This window comes from Anguilla anguilla, chromosome 7, assembly GCF_013347855.1.
Source record: "Anguilla anguilla isolate fAngAng1 chromosome 7, fAngAng1.pri, whole genome shotgun sequence".
NCBI lineage: Eukaryota > Metazoa > Chordata > Actinopteri > Anguilliformes > Anguillidae > Anguilla > Anguilla anguilla.
The window spans coordinates 44,716,359-44,735,468 of record NC_049207.1 but is presented as its reverse complement, the minus strand read 5'-3'; the positions used below and the strand labels follow the sequence as shown (position 1 = coordinate 44,735,468).

At 39.9% G+C, this 19,110-nt stretch overlaps 1 protein-coding gene across 3 annotated transcripts in view; it reads left to right on the top strand.

The window, feature by feature from the left end:
• The window catches only part of pdgfc (platelet derived growth factor c), a 50,862-nt gene extending 32,009 nt beyond the window's left edge, over nucleotides 1–18,853 (top strand). For 2 of the 3 annotated variants that reach the window (XM_035425113.1, XM_035425112.1), the window contains exons 3-6: nucleotides 3,583–3,763; nucleotides 15,541–15,748; nucleotides 16,302–16,519; nucleotides 17,124–18,853. In XM_035425113.1, coding sequence (XP_035281004.1) covers nucleotides 3,583–3,763; nucleotides 15,541–15,748; nucleotides 16,302–16,519; nucleotides 17,124–17,240 — 724 coding nt within the window. In that variant the 3' untranslated portion in view covers nucleotides 17,241–18,853. The remainder of the gene's footprint in view (nucleotides 1–3,582; nucleotides 3,764–15,540; nucleotides 15,749–16,301; nucleotides 16,520–17,123) is intronic. The other variant, XM_035425111.1, reaches the window with a different exon arrangement.
• The last annotated feature ends 257 nt before the right edge of the window (nucleotides 18,854–19,110 follow it).

The window sequence follows — 19,110 nt, the reverse complement described above, 5'->3', positions numbered from 1 at the left end:
ATTTGCATATCGGTGATGATAATCAACCCTGGTCACCCACACATACAAACACCACTAAAGCACAAATGTGCAGTTTGAGCACACACACGCAAACAGAAACATGCGCGCACACACACACACACACACACACACACACACACATACACCTGCACACACACACATGCACACACACAGACACAGCACACACACAAGCACAAACACAAGCACACACACAGGCACAGCACACACAAGCACACACACACATACAAATGGAAGCACACACACACCCACACACACACACACACACACACCACACTTGCTTTGACTCGGTGGCACGGCAGCAATCTGCCGGCACTGCCCCCTCCCACGACACCGCACCCCGTGCTCTCTCCTGCACGCTGAATGTAGGTGGAAATAATGTGATGCGAAACACTCACGGAATGGTGCATTGCTAGGTCCTGTGGCTTCATTACAGTGAAACAAGTCAATAACTAGGATACCGCCATCTGCTGACTTTAGATAAACACTGGTGGCCCCAAATAAATGAATAAAACTGCAAAGCAGGACAGTGCTAAAATGCATTCACCGAAATCCCTCAGAGGATTGGACTGAAGTGCCTTGTTTCCGTTAAGTTGCATATACACAGGCCTGAAAATGAAGGGGTAATCACAGTAATCACTAGATTCACCTTTGTGTACAGATGTGTCATTTTCAGAAAATAAAATATAGACTTTGGTTGACCTTGGGAATGTAGATGAAAATAACAAGTGCTTTCTTGCAAGCAATTCAAATACTGGAAGGCTAGTATGGATATGTACTGCTGATATCTCAATTTCATCTTCTTGCTATTAATTATATATGTTTGTGAATAATTTTAAGGTGAAGTCAAGATAATTATCTTAGAGAATAGTCATGAGTGCAATATGTAGAATGTTCCAATTAATTACACTATTGTGGTAAAATATAGTTTTATTCTTTCCTGAAGAGGCATGCAAGTAATATCTTGGTGGGAATTTGAAGGATGAATGGGTGTTTACATGCATACTGATATTTTGATATTATTCTGAATAAGACAATATCCCAAATACAATATGGGTCATGTAGACAGAATATTCTACCCCGAATATTAAATACCCAAATAAGGCCTTAATCCCAAAATGACAAATTCCAATTAAGATGTGGAGCATACCAATATTATTTGGGCATATATACAGCTTATTCAGAATACCCGACTCAGTTAAGAACAGTTTGCAGCATATATGGTCTGAGAGTGTTGTATATGGTCAGCACTGCTGTTACTAGGTTACCGCTTGCATTTTAATATGGGCCAGACAGCTAGCAGTTTGTAGGACACTAGGAAGGAAGACCCTGCAAAGAAGACACAACATTTTTGGATGGAAGGAGAAATTATCGTACTTCTAAAAATTTGAAAGATAAATACAGAGCGTAATGGGAACATTATGTGGCCATGTTAATCGGATTATACGTGGCTGCACATAAACAGGAATATTAAAAGAACTTTCATTTGTTAGTAGCCATGTAAGCAGCTTATTTGGAACATTGTCTTATTCAGAACAATAGCAATAAACAGAAGATTGTGTGCTTGTAAACACAGTCAGTGTAAGCTGGGTGGTATATGTGGATGCTGGAAATGGTGAGATGGTAAACAGAGACAGAACGTGTGAAAATGTGAAATAATTGAGCTGGGGAATTAATCTCCTGCTGCATTATTTACGTGCCAGCTGCTGCCAACAACAAGGTGAGAATTGGTGGAAGTGTTCAGCTTAGTGGCTTTCATTGGCTAAAACAACTTCCTGAATCAGTCATCTGCTTCCCTGTAGACAAAGCAACCAGAAGTGGGTATCACTTTGGAAGAAAGGGGGTAGAAGAATAATATCATTATCTAATATGTCACTGTGATGGTTCTTGCTGTGGTCCTGGTCCAAATCACAGTTAAATTTGAAGAATGGAATGTCCCCATGCATTTATTCTATCCATTTAATTCTTACAGCACATGTTCCACCGCACTGTTTGTATTGAAAACAGTTTGAAATTTAAAATACTGGACCTTGCAGAATGAAAACAGTCTCACTGAAGATACATATCAGCATTGGTATGTTTGAATGACATATACATTAATTTAAGCAGCAATCCAAGGAGCAGCCCCAGTCTTGGCAAAAGTCTGAGACTTTTATTGAAGACTCCATGACTGCAAGCTTTTGGCTGCACAATAAAGACAAGGTTATACAAAAAAAAATACATGGTTAATGGTTATGCCAATTGAAGTCTTTAGACACTCAATTCAGGTCAGGGCCATTAAACACAAAGGGTAAGAAATATGTAGAGAAAAGGAAATAAACCATGTTGAAATATAGCTAATGAAAATGGGAGCATATACAGTATAACTAATCAGTAAAAAAAAAAATAAAAAAAACAGTTGCATAATTTACTCCAAGTCTATTGAAGTTCTGCATTGCACCACATGGAACTGAAAATGACTTCCCAATCACATTGTTTAAAAATTATATTCAATAAATTCAAGTTGTAAAGACAAGTAAGATAAACAGTAAAAAAACTTGACAAAATGTCAAATTGAAAGTGTAGAATTTTGTCAAATGTCTACAACAGGGGGTCCTCCATCTTATTCAGAAATGTCCAGTGTGGGCACAGGCTTTTGTTCCAACCAAGCAGTAAGTGGCAAAGACTAGTGGTTTAGTGTATTTCATGTTTGGTACCAATTCTGCTTACAAAGGTACTACTGATAGCAGTATTGGTACTGATGTTACAGTTGGAATTTTCAAGGAACAATGCCAACTGTATACATTTTTTCTAATTAACCTGGGTCCCTGTCTACGCAGTACAAAGGGTGGAAACTCAACACTTACTATTACACGTTCATTTAAAAGACATTTTCTCGTGTCGTGAACATGCCACCTCTGTTGTCACCAGGAGAAGTGGTAGCTCTTAATTCTTTCACTACCTCAAAAATGTATTTGTAATGTAGCGTTCACCTTAAATTGAATGCAAACAGTGGATAATCCAGTTGCAATGGGCCTCAGCTGAGGTTGGCTGAGCACTAAGGCAACCGTTGCAAACCATTCAGCGGCACCACAGAGTGCCTGAGAAAACATTCTCAGTACAGAAAGAGCTTTAGGTGTCTCGGGACTGCCACCTCACACGTCACTGTGCGCTTTATTAATTTAGCTAAATTGCATCGATCTCATTACAAGGCATTGTTTGGGGAGACTAGCAAATGTAATGATATTTAATTGTGTCGTGGGTCTTGCTGACATTGACTCAGTGATCAGGAAAATAAAAGTTCATGCCATTTGTGTGTGATCACTCTGACAATGTATTTAATTAGTACAAATATAATTTGCATATAGAAGCTTGATGTCGTTTTCTGAACATTGTTTTTTTTTCAATTAGAAGCAATTGTGGGGGGAGTGGGCAAGAACCATAAAATACATACAAAATAAACATTTATAAACTTGATTCATCTGCAAAACAGCATACGTGTATGATGATAGTCAAGTGTGTAGCATCCAAAATATGATAAAATTATGATAATGTTTTAAAAACCCTTCTTTTTCTCGATTTCAGGTATGACTTTGTAGAGATCGAGGAGCCTACTGAAGGCACTATACTGGGTCGTTGGTGTGGATCTCAGCCTGTACCGGAAACCCAAGTGTCCAAAGGGAGCCAGATCAGGATACGCTTTATATCAGATGAGTACTTTCCTTCAGAGCCAGGATTCTGCATTCGCTATTCCCTGCTCCCAGTGGTAAGCACACTTTTCTCAACCTTTCAGTCGAATTTCAGTAGAATTCTTTAGAAAGGTTTCTGAAATGTGTTATGCAGTAATAATTTATGTTTGGATTTGGGGATCTGATTTAGTTAGACACAGTTATTTTATCCCTTGTTGAATGCATAACAGGAGTGTTTTCTATGTGATGGCATGATGCATTTGTGGAGATGATTCCCTGTGATCAGGAAGTAGAGGAGCATCGTTTGGTATTCATGACGGCGCCAAAGTTCTACAGGCGCAATCAGTTCAAGCTCCAAAGACACTAGTTAGCTTGCTGACCCTGAATGGGCTAATTCTGTGATTAATTCTTTCTACTGGAAATAAAAGAGGGATTAAACAGACTGAGCAAGAGCCTGGCCTTGAATACAGGACATGTCTCTGAGAAACCACCATTTTGCCCTTTGCTTTTCTCCTCCTCCAAGACCTCCCACAGTGAGGCTTAATGCACATTCCCTGTCACTCTCTCTCAATTTCAATTCCCCCCTTTCAATACTTCTCTCAATATTTCTTCCTGTCATTCTTCAAGCAGGAAAACAAACTAAAAGCTTAAAAACACACAGTACAGTTTTGTCTTGATAATAGCCATTACGGATATGCCAAAAATTTGCTCTGGTTATTGTTGGAGCTCATGGCATGCACAGTGAAATCACACATTGGCTCCATGGCATCGCATGCTTACAAGCTGCTCAAATGCACCTGCAGCAAAAGCTGCTATTCCCACCCTAAATACTCACCACGGTCGCATTGAGTGTCAGGATTTGAGCACTGAGTTTACAAAAGGCATGCCCACAGCCGATTACCATTTAATTATGCAATGTTTCAGCAGCTGTTTTTGGCAAACTGCATAATGAAGCGAGCACCAAGGCAAAAACTATAGCGTGTGCTAACGGAAGCTGAGAAGATTGAGCTGTGATAAAAGTATAATTTGATTGACTTTCAACAGGATGAGGGTCGGTGCCTCACAGCTAAGACATCTTCATTTTGACTTTTACAATGGGAACAGTATATAGTCCATGTACAGTTTAACCATGACAAATGGACAATGCATCGTAGGCTAAATGCAACCCCAAAGAATGTGGCTAAAATCAGTGTTACCCATTCAAAAATTCTCAGTTATGGTATGAAAAGAAACAATGGTACAAAAATATATATTCTTGGTGTGGAAGACTGGAAATGTGGGTCCTCACAGCATCAACATAATGACCTACACTACATGTCCAAAAGTATGTGGACACTTGACATCAAACATCTCATCCAAAATTATGGGCATTCATTTGGAGTTGGTCCACCCATTGCTGCTATAACAACCTCAGACATTCTTTTCTATCATTCATTATTCCTGCATCAAAAAAGACAGATAAACACAAGGGATGAGATTTTTCTGATTGTGTCCAGAAGGCATTCTTTAAAAAAAAAAGAAACTCTGTAAGAGACAGCTTCAGTTAGAAGTAACTGGGTGATAGTAGTCATAGCAGTGGTTGAATCATCATCATCATCATCATCATCATAAAATAATGCTGGACACAGGCCTTATCTGACAATGTCCATTGGTTACAGCCGTGTTTATAAATATCTCCTTCAGACTTTCTTTTTTTTTTTTTTGATAATTCATGCTTTTTTCATGTTATGTAAATATTTTTTCCCAGTTTGGAATTCACTGTACATTTTGTTCCTCTCCTGTTCTGCTTTTCTGTATTGGCTGTGGTGTTCAGTTTGTGTCGGTGGTCCCTTTTTTGCAAACTTGTTCTTTACTTTAGGATAAGACTGTGATATACACATCTTGGTGCCAAACCCATAAGCACTAAGCTTCATGTAAATAAACGGAGCTTCTTACATAGTACATGGGCACCATCATGTGAGTATGTCACAGCCCGTCTTAGCTATATTTTAACAGCAGTGCCAAATAAAACCCTAAACCACTGTATGTGGCAACAGATTTGTCCTTTAATATGAAGGTCATTTTCATCGTATTTCACTATACATCAAAATAAATAAAATTGCAACAGGTTATAATGATAATTGCACAAAGGTAACAAAGTATTATTTCTTTTTTTTTTCTTCCCATTGTATCTGTGTTAGGAGCTGTGTGAAATTGAGATTTACCAGTGTAAAAAAAAATATATAATGCTAAAAGAATGCTAGCAAGTGTAAGTACAATGCGTTGCCATATAATGCAGTGTGGCCACTATTGCTATACTGCTGACTGTCACCTTATAACTTGAAATTGAATATGTTAAATAGAACAATTAAGAGCCCAAGGGCTACCCTAGGCATCTGTAAGTCAACCCTTTTTGTGGGCTTCTAAATTGGTCCCTGTGTGGAAACTGTTTTACTGGATTTTGAAATGTCAGTCAGACGACAAAGGGACACAAAAAAGGCTGGAGCAAGGTAGATCGCCTGCTCAGTGGAGAGCCTTTACTATTGATTGTTCCTAACACTTTTTTTTTTAATTTAAAGGTAGGCTTTTGGAGTGGCTGAACATACATTATCAGAATGCCAGTTTGGCCAGTTAGAATATGTGTGTGTTAATGTTTTAATAGGAACATAAACTTGATCCCAGAGCAATCTCAGCTCAAATCCTGTTTGAGCTGGGTTGACTCCTTTTGAAGTTGAAAATTGCATACTACGAATTAGAAATGGGTTGTTATGATCCCCACATTATAGTATTTTTGTAATTATGCATTTTTTGTCACCTTGGTGTTGTACATTTGGTGGATATTGACTGTGCATTGCTCTCTGTAGCTTTGAGTCTGAATAGTGTCAATGTGGCAACGGGTGGATTATTTTTTTGTAATGTGATTAGGCTATTCGCTAACTAGTATGGTGTAGTTGTGCAATTTCTGGCTCTAGCTAACTTGTTACTAGCTTGGTGGCTAACAAACTCCTTGTCCAGTAATCGAGTTGGGGAATATGTAAATTAATAGCATCACCCACATATTGTATCCATAGCCTGCTAGCCTACTACAGTGTGAGCTGTGGCTGTGCCAAATCATGCCCCTTTCTGGGCTTTCTGGGCTTTCTGGCCTGACGAGTTGGGTTGTGTAGGCCATAGCAAGTTATAGACATAGCTAGTTGGGATTTTGTTTGTTTTGGTGACCATTTGTTCACACCTGTTTACCTTGACCAACGTTCCCAGTAGCCTAACTTGTACAACCCAACAGTGACTACTGTAAATAATGGTCCCCTCCCTGCTGCTCCCCGATCACTACCACCCACCCTCAAATTTATTTTTACATAAAATGTATATGAACAATAATATTAAAACACACAGTATGAAATTCTTCAAGTATTTTGACTCAGAAGAGGCTCACAAAATGCCAATTGTATTGTTTTTTCAGAAAATAACACAGACTCTATACCTACAGTATTACAGCATAGAACTGTAATATGAGACCGTAGTTTCCTGTTATATTATGCATGTAAAAATGTCAGTTATGTTTCTTATTTCTATCACCTTTTGGTGAACTGATAAAGATGTTTGGTATGTCTCCATCATTAACATGAGAATAACCTTTATCATTCTTGCTGCACCATTATACACATAAATAATGTAAATGTATTTGATTTCCTTCAAGTGCTGTAATTAGTTCATACAGCAAGCCATATGCTATTTGAATACTAAACCACATTATGCAATCAATTTTGAATTTAACAGCTTCAAGGAAACGGGTGTAACTAAGGTCCCTCATCACATCTGAATCCACATATGATCAGAAGTCATTTACTGTAATAATATTTAAGCCTTACCGCAGTGAGAAAAGATGAATGTTTATCAGAGTTCACTTGCCCCGGGTTGCCTTCCCCCACCCCAGCTTGGAATATCCACAAGACTTCAATAATCAAGTTGTTACCATAGAGACAGATTTTTGAAGTGCGATATTAAGACTGGATTCTTGACCTGTAACACAGATGTTTCGCATAACATCATCATAATTGCTGTCAACATTATACACCACATATTTACTGAGCCCACATTCAACATGTGGCTGACAATGAAAATGTTGTCTCTGCCAGTTTAACAAAGCTTTCGTATTTATTTTCTTTTCCTGTTTCACTATGAATATTCACAACGAGATGTGACCAAATGCTCAACAGCCATTGTTCGCTCAAACACAGACAGCACCAGAATGTTCTATTACCAGCCAGAATTTCCTAGACAAAAAAGCATGGATGGAAGAACCATAGACCTGTCAGACTCCTATTTTATGCTTTTTGACTGTCCCGACATAATTCATCACTCTTGAGTCAATGCACTTTGTTTTCCTACCTGTTTAGCCAAGAGATTCTGGCAGAAACCCTTAAACCCTATGTCTTTTCCCAAATCTAGGAAGATGAACATTTCCAGTGATTCCAGTCCCATAGAAATGGATGAACTTGTTATGGAGTTATTGTCTTTGGCCACACCCTTCATCAACATTCATAACAAAGAAAAAAATCTGTCATTATATCATCAATGATTATGTCACATAGTCTACATGGCCAAATGTGTGGATACCAGAGATCCAACATCTCATCCAAATTTATGAGCATTAATATGGAGTTGGTCCACTCTTTGCTGCTAGAACAACCTCCACACTTCTGGGAAGGCTTTACACTAGATGTTGGTAGAGCATTGCTGCAGGGATCTGCTTCCAGTCACCTGGAAGAGCATTAGTGAGGTCAAGCACTGGCTTTCCAAATGATCCCAAAGGTGTGGGATGGGGTTGAGGTCATGGCTCTGTGCAGGCCAGTCAAGTTCTTTCATACCGATCTCGATAAAAAACATTTTTTCCAGGGCTGTGTAATATTTGCCTCAAAATGTGATCACACACACCATGCCTTGCAGCAGACATTATGACACCTGCAGAATCTGAGATAGAACATTGCAGAGGGGGAAAGTTGTGGAGGGCACAGTGGTAAATATCTGAACAATTTTGGTTAGTTGTAATCCCCCAGGGATTATTCTTTGTCATTTTTTTTTCCTCAATGTGAACAGTGTAGCATGAATGGTGCCTCTCTTTGGTACATTCAACAACCGTAATAATTCAACTTCCCCATTACTTCATATCCGGAAAAATATTGTTTGACAAATTCAAGGTTATCCCCTGAAATGATTTAATGGATGCGTTTCCCTTTGATGTGTAATGCTTTCAGTAAATTTTGTTGTTCTTCCTTTGGGTTGTTTATATAGTTGACGTGCCTTCCGAAACCGCCCCTCCTGTCTGAATGGCTTTCAGTGTTGCAGCTGAACAAAAACTTAGTTCATGTCTTTGTTCAGTGCTGACATTTGATACCTGCCATAGCATAGGCCTGTTGTAATAAATGAAATGCACTGATCCAAGAATAAATGTGCAAGGAACGTAGATAAGGCACTGTACTTCTGGGGCATGCTACTGAGATTTTCATAGAGAGCTGTTTTCACAATTTTATAAAATACTAAATAATGATAATAATAACAAAGTATTCTGGGGAATTGTTTTTTCCCCAGCGACTGCACATCATGACATTTTGCATAAAAATAAACTTTTTGTAACACATCCCAGTTATTATCAACCAATGTAATCATCTCTTTCATGATTCATGTATCGCTGTAGAATAGCATTGTTCTAGGCAATGAGCTGTTGAATTGGAAAGATCATTGTGCAGCCTGCAGTTGCCATATTATTTCCTTTACAACTTCATTAGCCAGCCATTTCTGAAAATAACAGATACGCATTGATGTGGTAGCACAAGAAAAAAACTGCACTGGCCAATATTACAGATGAAAATTTGTTCAAGGAAAGGCTTTTTTTATTTTTGCTTATTTTGTTAATGTATTTCCGAAGTGTGATCTTTGCAGTATAGCTAACACATCGCACACTGGTAAATGCCACATCACAGACCAGTCAGTGCCACATCGCACACTGGTAAATGCCACATCACAGACCAGTCAGTACCACATCACTCACCAGTCAATTGAGGACCCACAGACTGCCTTCAGAAACCATCTGTGAAGTGTCCTCCTCCAACTGTATGCCTGTGCGAACTGATGGACTGCAAAGGGAAAAACGCAGCAGTTTGCCTTCCAAGGACTACGCAGGCTAAACCTCCGAAAGAGGTTTTGGGAATACAAAACCTGGCCATTTCAAAATTGGGAGGAAAATATGGCTAAATGTTAAAGAAATAGGTTAGTGTACAGTAAGATTGTAACCGCACAACAAAATGATGTAGAACTGAACAAGAGTACTACTTTGTCTTTTTTTATAAATACATACAACACACTAGCATCACACTCCTCAATTTCAATATGTGGTGTATGAGCTCATAACATTTAAAATATATTGAAAAAAAAAAAGCATCCACATGAAAGCCTTGTGTGCTACAGGGTGTCGCCGTTCTAAATTTTCATTCGAAACATGGGGCTTCCATTTAACGGGTCCTCAATCGCCACATTTATCTGTTCTGTGTAGTATTTAGTTTACTGTGTTTTCCTTTATGAAATGATCTGTTATTTTACTGAAAGGAGGTGCATTTTGGCAGGAGTTTACAGAGCAGACATCAAAGGAGATATAGCTAAAGTGCTGTTTTTAGTGGTTTTGGAGGAGGATGACTGTAGAACATATAATTTGCTGCAGCTCTCAAATACTGCCATTAGACAGAATGTATACGCAATGGAATGGAGTCTATCTGGTTGCATTTCCTTAAAGGATATTTCTGTGGTTGATTTAGTTTGCAGTAGGCTCGTGTTTCTCGACTGCTCAGCAAACTTTTTCATATACTATTACTGCTGTCATTTAGCGTCTGCTAAAACAATAGTGCGTGGCAAAATTTTCTGTTTGTGCGTACATTAGCAAATTTGAGCAAATAAGGTGTACATTTTTATAAATACTTGAAGACTTCATGTATATGCAAGCCCTGCTTGGGTTTTTTTTTTTTTTTTGTACACAGTTCTGGAAACCCATGTAAACAGCAGCTCACTGTTCCCCTGCGGGTAAACCAAAGCTACTGGAACCCCGGGCCACAGGGCAGCAGTTAGTTTATATTTAAACAGTGGTAATTCCTCTTTACCGCTTCCATGAAAGGAAAAGTAACCCTGGCTGTAATTTTTAGGAAGAGATTTTGGAAACACTCTGGCCAGACAGAAGGTTGTAAAAACACCGCACGCAGAAGAAAGATCGACTTCATAAAGGCTGAAGTAAAATCGTCTTTCAAACACCGACCTTTGGTGAACCCCAATCGCAGAGGCTGTTGAAGGCGGGGCTTGGGCCTGCCCCTGTGCTAAGAGCCGTTGTGCTACGACACTTACTGGCTCTCATCGGTGATTGTGATTGTGATAGAGAGAGAGAGAGAGAGAACCTGGTCAGAGAAGGAAAGGAGAGACACACAGATAAATACTATTGTAGTTTCTGGCAATACTATATGGGGTTTTCTGATTCCGTGAATTCACAGGGCTGTGTGTTAGGCCCTCTTAACCTCAAATATGCCCTGTTCTGTGCAATGGCTCATCTACAGAAAAGTCTGGTTCTTTAGAATGCCAGCCATCAGCATGTCACAGCGGTTGTACTTCTCAAGGTATCTGATGTTGAAATGCATGAGAAAAGCTGGACTACTCAGCAAGCAGTTTTATACAGTTTGATTTTACTGTTGCTGCTGTCTAGTAGTGATGTCATTGAACGTGCATGCCTTTTTTGCTATAAACCCAGAAATGCAAGATCTGTTTTTTTTTTTTGTCTCTCTCTCTCCATCTCTCTCTCTTCTTAGTGCTGTGATCTTCATTCCTGGTCCTATTGGGTCACAGGGTCTGCTGGTATAAAGATCATTGCTTTAGGGTGATCAACCAATTAGGACCTTGACTTGGCTGCACTGCCTCATTGGTATTGAAGTCTTATTGGCAAAGACTGCAGTTCTCTTAAATTGAAAAAAAGAAGTAAAATGTTTTACGTTTTGCCAGTAGAAACCAAATAATTGTCATGCATTCTGTATCACCATTCTTAACTTTCCCCAAATGATCCATAATTAATATATTGTGATGCCAACTACTGTATATGGTTATTGAAATACAGTATAATACATAGAAGTTCATAAAAAAAGATTGATGTCCACATTACTGTTAAACTGTTTTAGTTCATATTAATAATCGAAATGCTTTATTAAAAATGTGATTTCCTTTTTTATTGATTTTATTATAAAATCATTTTATCTTAATTACCACATACTTCTGCAACAACATCCATAGAATTGTCAGCTATTCCTGGCTACCTATTAAAATACATATATTACAGAACCAAACACCTCTTAGTTGTGGCACTGGAACATAGAGGTATTGCTTTAAGTTTAATATCTCATGAGATTAATTTAATGTGTGTTATTCATACTGTGAAATATGCAGGAGATTAAATGTACTCCACGTGTTAGAAAATAGGGGGAAGGGTGATGGAAAGAATATGAACTTGTAAACCCACAAGTATGAGGCCAAATATTTTTAGGGTTGCTAGGCGAGAGGTCACATTTCAGTCATGCAGCAAAGAGGAATATTAACTGCTTGTGAGACATTCTTGCCACACTGATTGTATACCATAGGCGAAAATACAGTATAAAGAGCCGTTGCATATGAGTAATGCATTTCCCCAGTTGATAGCTTGACTAGTACTTATTACTACCTACCTCACAGATACAAAACAAAGTCAATACAGAGACTTCTATTTTGGCTTCGACAAAATAAGTCTGAAGAGCAGAGTCCTTCACTGACTAAATCACTGAGTGAACAGCTCCCCCTCGAGTAAGATAGTTCTTCTGTTTTACCACTAGATGGCATAAAAAGACACTTGTAAGGGGATTGACAGAGCTATCCAAAACCCACATAACTCCTTAGGTTTGCATCTCTCAGGTGCTGTTTTATATTTATTTGGCTAGTGTTCTGTGTGTGTTTCTTATGAGTCGGTGGCAACCAAGCAGACAACGGGACACAGAGTATGGGCATTAATACCTCACAATGTGAAACTGAACACAGAATATAAACATTAATACCACACATACTGTAAAACTGACCACAGAGTATAAGCATTAAAACCTCACATACTGTGAACATAGCTTGTGAGAAAAAATCTTTAGGATGAAATGTAACCAGCATAAGATTATTTCTAGGAAAGCGGGGGAGAAAGAACAGCAGACAGGGAGTGGGAGTAAATGTAATTACTCTGAAGGAACAGGTGGAACTGTTGGAACATAGGGTCAGACCTCATATAGTGATTGGCAACAAACCTATTTTTCCTGTTTGCCTCTAGGTGTGTTTGATGCTTACTAGAAAATGTAACTCTTATTTTCTTCTATTACTTTGCCATTAGGCATGAGGGATTTACTTTGTTTCTCAGGTATCTAGTACTTTAGTATGTGCTAACTTGGCAATGTTGTGCCCTGTCAATTCAACACTTTGATCCCATTTAATTAGTTGTTGTAATGAGTACTAGTTCATACGTTTTGTTTTTTCTTTTATTTTTTATTGTTCTGTATAGCTTTAATTATGTCCTCGGGCTGTTTGACCTGACAAGAAATAAAAATTTAACTTAAATTAAATGTATTTATGAATGCAGAACAGTGAATTGTGCTTTTGGATATCTACTACTTTTTGAATGTGAAGGGTGCCCACACTTATGAAATACATATGCATAGCAATACTCCAATCTTTCACTTTATCTCTACCATTTTAACACATTTCCATGGTCCCAGTGCAGCTCATTAACCACATGCTCTTGTCAAAAGCTTCAGCTTAAATAAGTCAGTTTGTGACCAGAAATTATGTTGTTGTTTATTTCATTGTATGTGTGTAAGATCAGTGGTGGAAAGTCCAGGGGTCAGAAAGTAAAAGTCCTGCCATGTGTTTCTTCCATCCATTAACTCAGCCAGCTGATTTTACCAATTAGTTCTGCCTCCTGGCTGAAGAATTGTGATAATTAGCATATCCAGGTGATTGGAACAAAATACCAGAGAGGACTTACTTTCTCAACCTGGATTTGTCATGTCTATGTCATTTGGCATGGTATCAAAAGCTGCCTAATATCTTTGGTGGGTTGTGTTTGCTCAACTTCTCTGAAATGTGTAGATTTGTAAAGGGCAGGGCTGTGTGTATTATGTGTAATGGAAGTTTATTTATTTATGCTTCGGTTAACTTTTAGGATCAGACATTTCTTTCAGAAGCCTTAATGGCTGTGTGTGGGAGAAAATGGCCACTAAGTTTAAGCCCTCTGGGGTACATTCATTCATACATACAAAATCATTTTCATGTGGCTATGAGGTCATGAGTTCAAATGATGAGGTTCAGAAGTTTAGAACCAAAACAGCAGATGTTAAATGTTTGGAAACTTACTGAAGAGAAAATAGTTTCCTGAGCACTCCAGCAAATCCCTTAATTATTATTTTAGCTAGCGCCATAAAATGAAAAAAAATTCTTGTTTATTGCACATTTTAAACCAAGAGCTTGATTAATGAGGATCACAACTATATTGAAGAGGGGCATCCATCATGTGTCTTCCTAGTCATTAGTGTTTGAACCCAATACAATTTCGCGGTTAGGGTTCAAATTATTGGGGAGGCTCCCAAAAGAGACCTGAGCTCTGAATTGTTCTGAGTGCCATCCCCATCCTCATCCCCCAAATGTTAAACAGTGCTGTGCCTTAGCTTTTTATCCTGGTGATAAAGCCAGCCCTCTGTGACCTATGGGAGCAGTACTAGGTATGTTATGCAAAGGTGTAGGATGATGCGTGCCATTTTGTACAGTATGAGCCAGCCATGTAAGAGCAATGCGAAACACAAGAGCTTTCCATGTGAGATATTAAGATTTGCAGGGCAATGGAAACTCACTCACCTCCCCCTCATATAACGCGCTTAACAGAATTCTGTAGTCTGGCAGCGTCAGTCATAGTGCATCACAATTTTGTCACCGCTGAAAATATGAGCTGTGAAATCAGACACACTCAGGAGACAGCCACAGAATATTGGAAAATATCACAGGAAAAAAAAAAAAGAAAAAACCAAGGTGATAATATTCACAAGGGTCCGTCGCTACACTCCAGCTGGCTTTAGGAGCCTGAAAGGAATGATCTGTGCGTGGACAGATATATATGAGCGCGAAATGCATTTTCCAATAGTGTCTCCTTTTTTTCCCCCTCGTATTGACACAAGAGGAATCTAGCTATGCTATCTATCTCTGTCTAGACAGACCAGGTGAGAGAACAGCTGCTCTCTGGCTGAAGAGATAGTCTTATCTTCCCTCCATTGTCCTGGCTTGACTTTGCCCCAAAACCTCCTGTCAGTCATCACCTCCAGGGTATAAAAAAACAAAGCAGTCCAGAGTTTATATATTGAAAAAAAACCAATATATTTTTATAATGTATATTATAACCTTTGTTTTGTTTACTTTTGCCATTGTCTCACGCATCCAGTCTTTTGCTCACGTGAAAAGACCTGTCTGTAGAGACCCGCCTGGACTGCCTGGAAATTGTCCAATTGCTGTGAAAGAGTCAAAGACTAATGCTTGGTATTTTGTAGACAAGCCTGTAGGACTGGTAGTGATTGTCTGTTGTACTGAGAGAGGATCTGTTCATTCAGTGACATGGTAACAGCGCCTCTCCATGTAGTTTCAATGCCACTACACATGGCGGGGGTGTTCTCTAATATTGTAGACCCTGAAGACGATTTCATAAAATATCGTTTGAGCATGAACCTCAGCCCCGCTGAAAAACCTTGTGTTAAAGAATAAATTTTTTATTTATCTTTTTTCCTGTTTGTCTCCCATTCAGAAAGTTCCGGAATCAGAAAGACCGGTGGCTCTGCCACCATCTGTGCAGAGCGTGGACATGTTAACCGAGGTGGTGTCTGGCTTCAACACCGTAGAGGAAGTTATGAAATACTTGGAACCCGACAGCTGGAAGCTGGATATGGAGGACTTGTACAAGCCGACATGGCACGTGCTCGGAAAGTCTTACATCCATTCCAAGAAATCCAGAGGCGAGTTTGCCACTTAAATTTTTTTCACCTCTCAATTTCCCCCATAATTCAATTTGCATCAGGTTCACAAGCAGGGCTCTGATGTCTGTGTCCATGTGCACTGTACTGGTTACAGCTTGGCTAGATTGAGCTACGAATTTGGTTTGGAAAAAGTGCAAACAGCCATGAAGTCTTTTTTGCTTACTACAGATGTCTGTGGTCACAATATCTTATTAATAATAATAATAATAATAATAATAATAATATTATTGTTTAACCTTTATTTACTCAGGGTAGGTTCACTGAGCACGGATGCTCTTTTGCAGGAACGCCCTGCATCAAACTCATACACATTCACACCTGGGAGCTGCCCAGTACAACCACAATCCTCTATTGTTGGCCACTGAGCAGCTCCACTGGAGGGAGATTTAATTTTAGCCAATTAAATCAGGGGATGATCTTATCTCACTCAGTATATGTTATTGTATCATAATGATACTGTTTGTAACATGTATAATCATATAATGAAAAAAATCATATAACACAAAGGTGATTTCTTTGTGTTTGCCTGCAGGAGTGGTGGATCTAAATCAGCTGAAAGAAGAGGTGAGGCTGTACAGCTGTACCCCACGCAACTTCTCCGTCTCCCTACGCGAGGAGCTGAAGAGGACCGACTCCATCTTCTGGCCCAACTGCCTCCTGGTCAAACGGTGCGGAGGGAACTGCGCCTGCTGTCACGGCTGCTTCTCCTGCCAGTGCGCCCCCACGAAAGTCACCAAGAAGTTCCACGAGGTAAACGGGATTCCTCGGGTCCCTTTCCCTGAGAGCGAAGTGCCGATGGGAACACGATACATCCCACTTTCAGAGCGAGAGGAAGCGCGAAGAAAGCTCGCAATCTTACACACGTCACATTTAAATGAAGTGCTGAAGCAAAAAAAAATAGATGTCTGTTTTAATTTAAGGAGGCCATGCACACTTAATGCCTCGTGAAATACGTGAAAGGAAAAACCTTTCATTCTTACAAGATCTTCAGAGCAGAAGAATGTCCTTTAGGATCAAAACATTTCTTTTTTTTTTTTCTTTTGGTATTCCACCCCTAAAGCTGTGTGTAATTCAGTGTGTGTGGCCTCCGCGGATTATTGCAAATTGGGCTTGCGGGCCAGGGTTTGCACGTTTGACCCCCTTTCCCCCCTCCGCACAGGTGGGGCACAGCCGCTGTACCCCTTGTGTAAGGCGCTTAACCTGAAATGCTTCAGCAAATACCCAGCTGCATAAACGCATAATAATGAGGAAAAATGCAAGCTATGTAAGTCGCCCTGGATAAGGGGCTTCTGCCAGGCAAATAAATAATGGCGGAACGGGTCTTAAATCACTTTTTACGATGTTGATTCTGCAGGTTCTCCTGCTAAGATACAGGAGCGGAGGCAGAGGGCTGCAGAAGTCTCTGACGGATGTGCCCCTGGAACACCACGAAGAATGCAGCTGTCTGTGCAAGGACGATTCGGACGGATAAAAGGCGCAATGGAGGCAAGCCTCTCTTCATAGGGCACTTAACCAGAGAGACACGATAGCGACGGCTAGCTTTCCTCCAGTCACCTCCGCTGTAAATTTATGGATAATTGGAGAACAGCATGTACTCGCACCAGCTGTCCAGGCATCATCAGGTTGAACTGGGACTCGCGGACAAATCCAGTCGCTGTGGAGTGCCTGGACTTTTTTTTATTTTTTTTTTTTTAAAGCTGTTTTTTTGTGCATTCCAGAGAGAGGAGGCTGACAGCGTGCATTGCAAAAGAACTGTTAATTATTTGCTCTTTTATAAATCGCTGAAAGGCTCTCCTCTTGTTTTTCAGTAGCTAGAGGTACAGGCTGGTACAAATTCAGTGGCAATGTCGTCCTACTGCCTCGGCGGCACTGATGGTTCCAGATCCCCCCCTCCCGCCCCCTCGTTGTTTTCGTTGTTCTTTTTCCCTAAAACTATTTTTACTTTTTTCGTTTTGTTTAATCAGAACACGTGACACTGGAGTGTCTTTGAAAAGGATGTTTTTTTGTGGTCTTTATTTTTTTTTTTATTCAGGCCGAGCAGAGCCTCCCCATGGCCAATCCTCTGTTGCTTCTTCACACCATCACACAATGGGGAGCCAACCGGCCTTACAACCAGAGATGCTCTGTGTCAGACGCAAATTAAATCACTGTATTACTGTTTGTTTGTCGGCATTTATGCTAATTAAGAAGCATCCTTTCCTTTTTAAATGTTATTTTTAACTGCATACTCCATAAAATGTCTTCTTTTTTTGTAGAGTGTTTGCTTGCCACCCCTCCCCCAGCATTGTCATATATTTTTTACCGAAGTTATTTAACATTACTTGCTCTGTGTTACCTTTTATTTTTTTCTCTCTGTTGTTGGTTTCTATCTGTTCTGTGTCATTGAAAATAAAAAAAAACTTTGAGGTAAATCGAAACATATGTGCACCCCTGAAGAGTTAAATGTTTTTGCAATTTTCATCAGTTTACAGATAATGGCAGGGAAGTGTATCCTCCTTTTCATGTCATGTGTCACTTTTACCTCTAAATGTACTGCAGTGCCTAGATTGTCACACCTCCTTGAACACAATGAACATAATTTTGGATTCGTAAGACCTCCAAAAAAAACTGAATTTGTGGTTTCAGAGATTTACACTAGGAAAATCTTCCAATCTGAAGAACAGGGTTAGAGGAGAAAAACTATTTACTCCTCGCCGCTTCGCTGTGAGCCAGCGCCGTGCACAAAAGTGCCAAATTCTGGGGATGTTAGGACGGTTGGCACCAGGGCCTCCGCTGTACAGACACTTGTTGTGAAAGAAAAGCATGAACCCTGTGACTGCGCCTTCGAGTCCTGGCCGCACCACTGCTGGTTATGCCCGGAGGTTCACTCTGGCAAGGCAGCATTTTGGCCCAGGCTCACTGGGGAACGCTTGGGGGTAAGCCGGCTAGGCTAGTTTCCTCCAATCTCATCACGCTCCAGCGGCCAAGTCCCGGGCACGAACCGAGAACACGCTGACCTTACGTCCTCCGTAATCCTCCGGCTTGTAATTGGTGGCGTGAATCGGAGAAGTGACGTGCCTACGGCTCGCCCCTCTTGAAGCTGGCAGGAAGGGTCGGCAGAAGAACAAGTTTTCGGCTGAGTTCAGGTCAGAAAATGTTGGGGGGGTTCTTAAAAAAAAAAAAAAAAAAACAGATTGTTGGCACCATTATTCGGCACCTTTACTAATATCCTTGTTAATATATAAAGCAGACCTGGGTCAACTACGTATGTGTTTTGGATTCAAATACTTTTGTACGCTTCACTAATCTTGTCTGGTTTATTGGAACCAATGAAATCAACTCTCAAAAAGTGCAAACCCCAC